Source organism: Charadrius vociferus, unplaced genomic scaffold (genome assembly GCF_000708025.1).
Source record: "Charadrius vociferus isolate BGI_N301 unplaced genomic scaffold, ASM70802v2 scaffold1077, whole genome shotgun sequence".
Taxonomy (NCBI): Eukaryota; Metazoa; Chordata; class Aves; order Charadriiformes; family Charadriidae; genus Charadrius; species Charadrius vociferus.
The window spans coordinates 1,251,270-1,257,970 of NW_009649168.1; the positions used below are offsets into that span (position 1 = coordinate 1,251,270).

At 46.2% G+C, this 6,701-nt stretch overlaps 1 protein-coding gene across 1 annotated transcript in view; it reads right to left on the bottom strand.

Moving 5' to 3' along the window:
- Positions 1–142: 142 nt before the first annotated feature.
- Positions 143–6,701, bottom strand: part of DENND2C (DENN/MADD domain containing 2C) — an 18,537-nt gene continuing 11,978 nt past the window's right edge. Inside the window, exons 8-18 of the mRNA XM_009888477.1 lie at positions 6,236–6,345; positions 5,647–5,716; positions 5,213–5,290; positions 4,247–4,387; positions 3,741–3,889; positions 3,173–3,350; positions 2,789–2,830; positions 1,754–1,847; positions 934–1,206; positions 519–605; positions 143–174 (exon numbers count right to left, since the gene is read on the bottom strand). Of these exons, the coding sequence (XP_009886779.1) occupies positions 143–174; positions 519–605; positions 934–1,206; positions 1,754–1,847; positions 2,789–2,830; positions 3,173–3,350; positions 3,741–3,889; positions 4,247–4,387; positions 5,213–5,290; positions 5,647–5,716; positions 6,236–6,345 (1,254 nt within the window). The remainder of the gene's footprint in view (positions 175–518; positions 606–933; positions 1,207–1,753; positions 1,848–2,788; positions 2,831–3,172; positions 3,351–3,740; positions 3,890–4,246; positions 4,388–5,212; positions 5,291–5,646; positions 5,717–6,235; positions 6,346–6,701) is intronic.

Here is a 6,701-nt window from a genome sequence, read left to right on the forward strand (position 1 = left end):
CCGTGGGACGGTTATTAACGACGGCGGCAGACAGAGCCCCGCGCCCCCGGGCAGCCCCCGCCCTCCCGGAGGCGAAGAGGAGTCCGGCCCCGGCGGCACCCCCCACCCCCCTGCCGCTTCGCTGGGCCGCAGCACCGCACGTTCATTTCTTCTGAAGAAATTTCATTTTACTCCCTACGGAGAAAAAAACCACCGTTAGGACGGGAAAACGCTGCAGGAGTCACCTGGCTGAGGGGCCGCAGCCACTCGGCCCCCGTATGCGCGCCCAGCCCAGCCCCGAGTTTAGGCAGCTAAAATTGGGCAACTCCCACAAACTTCAGCTAAAGATGCAAAAGCTTAAAAATAAGAGAAGAATCTTACAAAGTGTTCAGCGTCCCCTGAAGCCAATGTAAACAAAAGTAACACAAGTGCACAAGGCCAAGAACGGTCCCTGCTCTCTCTTGTAATCAATTAGCTGTTCAATAGCCAAATTTATTTAAAAAAAAAAAAATCAACAAAAAGCAAGGGTGTCCCTTTACCAAGACTGCGAAGGATTTTGTTCATCCCAGTTGGTTCCATTTCTGGAATGCTCTCCAAATACTCCAAGGCACGGACCTCAAAAAGGCCTAAAGAGGAGGGGGGGGGAAATCACACCTAGAGGAGCTACTCCGTGGTTTAGCATGTGGCATCTTATATCATGAACAAGAAGGTTACAAAAAGGGAATCATGCATGTAAGGTAAGCGGTAAGATGAAGCCCAGAAAGGAGAGAGATGCAAAAATTCTTTGCTTCATAAGATGAATTCTGTTGCGTAATTAGAAGGGCACAGAGCTATTTCACATGCCAAAATGCCAACAGGATAACTTGCCAGGACAAAAGTCTTCTAAAGAGTCAAAGTCACATATTATACTTTGAAAGTGAGTTTGTAAAACAAGAAAGTAAGATCAAAACTCACCTTTGACCATGTTCTTACTTAGCTCTCGATCCTGTATGAACCCTGCAAACATCTGCGTTTCCATGAAGAAGTGCAAGAAATGACGCACATTGCGTGACACATGAGATTTACGGAACAGCTCCCGCTGAAACACCCGCTCCCCTTTTTCCGTGACATTCATGTGCAGGGAGTAGTGTCCAACGATCTCCACAAAGAACTGCACAAAAGCTTCAGAGACCAGGGAGTTAAGAGGCATGTCACCTGTGAAGAGGACAACAGGGGAGAAATTTCCGTCTACATTCATCACTTTTGCCATTTCCAGAGGAGCAGCATTTAGTTTTTAGGCTGGCTGTCTCAGACTATGAAATTTCAGATGAGTGTTCAGTATCAAAGAAGCCACAGCTCTAATATTAAGATTTCTCTCTCGTGTCAACTTTCTGCTGCAGCTGAGACAGATTCCATTCTAAAACATTGAAAATGATCCACCAGATTACCCTCTAAAATACAGTAACTTGCTATGTTCTCTGTTTAAGAAACACGTTCTCTCTGCAACTTATGAAAAATCAAAGAAAACTCAAAGCATGGGAACTGACGCATAAGCCCCAAGGCAAAACAGAGCTCTACACATACTGATTGTGAAAAGAGGAAAAATTGTTATGCCACCAAACTTCTAACATATTCACAAGAAAGATGTTCTCAGTAAGGTCACAGGAAAATAGCTTTCTAAAATGTCATTTCCTAATGTTTATTTCCATTCGTTCATTTTTATATCAACTACATAGCAGCTGTAGAGATTTGCTAGTGTGAAAACTGTTTTCCATCGAAGTACCTTGTATGTCACTATGCTCAAGTGACAAGATTTCACTTCGTTCTTCCAAGATTTGTACAAGTGCAGCCTGGAGTTTATGAGGCAGGATCTCATCTTCATCTGACACCTAAAGAGAAAGACAACCATGAAAACATTTTTGTGTTGTATCTATCATCAGTAGAATCTTTTCATTGTGAACAGACGAGGAATACTCGTAACGTGCCTAGAACAGTTAGGGGGAAGTTACCCTGTGATGTGGCATATCTTGGTGGAGACAATACATTTGTCTTGTAGCCACAGAAACAAAAAACATTTGCTCAGCACCCTCCGACTGCGTACTACTGGAGTCAAACACACAACTGGTCAACACAGAACAATGGGTGCTATATCCACAACACAGACTCAGGCGTATTACACCAGTGATAAAACACACAAGAACAACAAAAGTCATTTGAGAAAATACAACAAAAACCCAATCCTTTAATACCTTTCTCCAGTTGCAGGCTGCAATGCAAAACAGAACAGTAAGGCACAGAAAAGGAGATGCAAATATCCTCCTGAACTGGTAATTCTCCAGTACGTTTACAGCTACTTGTCTGGTGATGTAGAAGCACATTAGGCAAAGTGCATCACAGAACACAAGTGAGCTGTGGTAATTTGTCTCCTAGACTATCACTAGGGAAAAAAAAACCAAAAAACCAACAAACCCAACAAACACATGCCAGCTGGATAAGAGGAGAAAGCCCTGTAGAGAACCAGTACACAGAAAGACAGCCAGAAAGTGGCAAAGAATCTTAGTGGTCCACGTCACATAATGAACCAACTAAGTATCCGTTTTTAAATCCAGCTTAGATAAGCACTTTGGCTTTGCAGAGCTCTGTACCTCATGCCACCTCAATGTTGCAGCAAGGATTTGTACGCCTGTTCCCTTCTCTATTGATCAAAAAGGAACTTCTTCAGCCACTGGAGTCTACATATGAATAATAGCTTTTGCTGATTTCTTGTTTTCCTTTTCTTTCATTTTCCCAGCATATAACCATGAGTGACTGGTACTGGTATTTCACTCACCTCTTGCAAGAACTTGTCAGCACAAAGATCAACAATCAGAACCTGGGGAAAGATGTAAAAAACACACTGACTCATAACCAGGTATGTTGCTGTACAGAAAAAAAACACTTTGTTTTTTGGTTTTTTTTTTTAAATGTCTGCAGTGGCAGGGGATGTCACACACGAAACACAAGTTTTGCATAACTGCAGCCTGTCTATAAGAACAGTGAGTATTACTTGTCTTTGATAACAATTGAACACCCTGACATGTATCTGGCAAGTTCGCCAACTGTCTCAGAAAAGTTTGAGAGTTTATATTTAGACAGAATCCACAGAGATTGTTCCACAGAGGTTAACCTCATATCACTGACATTGTCCCTCCACTGTGCTTCACCCAATTCTCACCTCTTCTATGGGCAGGTCCTGGAGCTGTGGTAACGAGCAGGAGAGAATGCCAATTAAGAACGGGGTCGGAGAGCACACAATATCAATCATAGAAGCTGGCAGGACTGGTATGTAGGTGTGTTGCCAAGTGAAGGGATAAAGCGTTGCAACTGCAGCATGGCCACATTTAGACAGAGTGCTAGAAAGGTAAGAGACGCACAGAGTGGATTGTCAATGTCTCGTTCCATACTCAGCTACAGAGACAGGTTAGAAATGCTCAGGGAAAACATAATTCACGTACATTGTTTATGCATCAGCAGAAGCCCCATGCATCCACTTTTAAAGTCAGTTACAGGGAGCTAGGAATAGCATCACCCCAGACTACAGAGGTACAGGAAACATTCCCTTATCTCCTCGTGGGTAAATAGCATACTCCGAATTCTACGCATGCACATGTGTGGGAAGTCTGCAAAAAGCTTTTAAATGTAACTACAAAAAGTTAGACAAGCTTGCACATGAAACAGGCCCGAACGTGGAAGAAAAAAATAGTATCCCTCAGAAAGAACTAGTCACTCAGACTCATCTTTACCTTAAGTTGTCAGCAACAAAGATCACCCTCCTTTCCAGCAGGAGAGAGGCAAAGACCCGAATCGTGTGAGAGACACTTAGACAGTTCAACAGGCATTCAAAGTCAACGTGTTCCAGTCGAGAGTCCAACGGACGGCAGAGTTCCACCACCTGAGATGCAAGCAGAGACGCAGAGCGCTGCGGGGGGACGCCGGGTCAAGCCAGCAGGGCAGCGGCTGCAGCCCAGACCTGGCGGCTCCTCACAAGGGAAACCCCACGGCCTGGCCAGTCGGCACAGGGCACTGCAGAGGACGCCCCAGCAGCTCTTCCTTAAAAAGCAGGGAATTGCCTCTTCAGTAGGTGACTCAACAGGAAGCCGTTTTCTGCGGCAGCCTCCCTTTGGACATTAGGACATTATCTTCAGACCAATTATTTACAGGTGGCATCACTCTACAGTGCAGTTTGCAAAGCGCCACTCTGCCCCAGGGACACCACCAGCAGCGGAAGGTCGGCCCTGATCTCCGTTACCTCATCTCCCGCTCCTGGCAGGAAACTCCTCACGGCGATGGTGCGTCCAGGAGCAGGGAAAGGTGCCTCCATTACACTACGCATAAACGGGTGCACTAGGGCCGGGGACATCTCTCGCCTCTTCTCCACTTCATCTAAAATCTGCAAGAAAATATGTTGGACGTTGGTTCAATGCCTGCTGGTGAGCCAGAAAAGACATGAGCCTCTCGCAGTGTCCCGTGCCATGGCTATGCGTGAAGACTCCAACAGACTCACAGCCCTCTCCCCCCTCACCTGGGATCCCTGTGAAAGCCCCTCTCAAATGTCTGAACAATCAAAGGGGAATAGAGACCTGTGAGTACAACTCTCCATTCTCAAATCCAGTCTCCTGCTACTGCAAGGATGTCTTGCATGTGGTAACCAAATTCTCACTAGTTAAAGAAGTAAGAAGAGCAACATCCCGTCCTCCTCCCCAAGTAATCTTTCTGAAACACCGTTTAGAAACTCCGTGCTCCAATGATTAGAAATCAGCTTTCATCATAAGCTTGCCCCGTATTCTTCTGCAACAGCTGCCCTTTACCTGCAGTAGCTTTCCCCAATCTTTACTTTTTTATCTATTCCTCATGGTGTCAGGAGAAACAAGTTGAGATCTCCTCCTCCAACCTCCCCCCGAACTGATTTTCCATTCCCAAGTGATGGAAGAAGAAGGTGAAGGGGCACCATCAGTTATATCGGGTATTAGAAGCCACTTCCTGACAATAATTTGCTGAAGGAATAGCCGTCTGTGCATCAGCTGACAAGTCTCAGCACCAGTACCATTTTATTTGCCTTGCCAAAGCAAAGGCAGCAAGGAAGCACCGCTCTCCTGGGATGAGTTGCAATTGCTAAGCAGTTCTAGACCGCACAGAAGCATCCAGTTACTTTCTGGAGCTTGCAGGTTGTGAGAGACTCGGTCCGATAGGAAGTAACGGGCCCTCTCCACTTCACCTTGGAGAAGAGGTTGAAGCAGCCCAGGCGGCTGACGATGCAGTACACCTCAGGAAGGCGCTTCCCTTTCCCCTCCGGCTGAAAGGCAATGGGAACAGTTATGCTGAGAACAGAGATGTAATAAAGAACCTAGCACCTGCACTACACCTGATTTACAGGATTCCTTCTGCTGTAGTTCCCTCTACACTTCTGACTTAAAAGATTCCCGAGGAACAACCAGTTCCAGGAGCTGTCTTTCACGCCCAGAGCCCATTTCACTGTATTGCTGGACACCATCACGCTCCTTCCCTTCTGCATTCAAAGCACTGGTAACCCCAGCAGCAGCACAGGCGCTACGTAACCCACACGGGAAATTACTGCTGATTCATGTCCTGCACTTGACTATGTATTTGTCAGCGCGTTCTTTACGCTCCACCCAACACACAGATGCTTACCAGGAGTTTCTTGCAGTACCCAAACCATCGGCTGCCATCCTCACCCGTCAACACAAAAGAAAATGTTTCACTGGGGAACCAAAGAACAGTCAGGGTTAAATTCACCATGCAGTTCAGAGAAGAGACTGACAAACAAAGCACACAAACTACAAGCTGTTCTCTTTCTGGTCATGCTGAAGACCTGCTGCTGTGGTCAGCAAGCTACTTCAGACTCTATTCAGTGTAAAAACCCAAAGCCCACAGACTCTCATTGAGCTACGACAGCTCTCTTCCTTCCCAGCTGCTTCTGTATTCTGCCAAGGAGCAACAGAAGCGCTTGCCAGTCCCAGGAGCTGGCCTGGAACAGACGTTACAAACTTCCTTCTTATAGGAAAGACGGTGCTCAGGCAGAAGCAGCACTTCTGAGTCCACCTCCATACCTCACCTTCCCCTGTCACAGGGGTTAGGGATTCAGCCTTCCCCGTTTTTCCTTGCTCTGGCTGCAGTTTCTCTGGTCCAGGAAACTGGCACTTACCTGTCCTGGTTTGACAACACCTCAGCTTTCAGCACTGCCTGTTTCAGGCATGAGCATTCAAAAACAAGTCTTTACCTTTTAAGGTCTGACGCAGGAAACCAGTCTTTGGGATCTGGAAAGCAGAACTTGGGAATGACCTTTAGCCTCTCTTCAGTATCCTTTGACTGTCTGAAGGGATGTTCAGGCTGGAGGGGTAACACATGCATTTGAAGTCCCTGAAGTGTGGTGCACAGCTGCAGCATTTAAAACAATGGAAGGCAGTATCTTCCCGACACTTCCCAATGCTGAACCATCCGACAGCTAATGCACAAGTGCAGGAGAACATATTCTGACTACAACAGGATTCTCAGTTCCCTCCTGCATCTTTCCTGGTGATTGGACCTCTGTAAAATCACCCAGCTGGTCTTGCTAATAACTGAGTAAGGATTTACAAGCTTGGCCAAGTTTATTGGAGAATTAAGCTAGAACTGACCCCCCAAATGATGGTTGTGTCAGCTTGCCTCAGTTCTATTCCTAGGAGATGTGAAGACCCTAAGAGGAA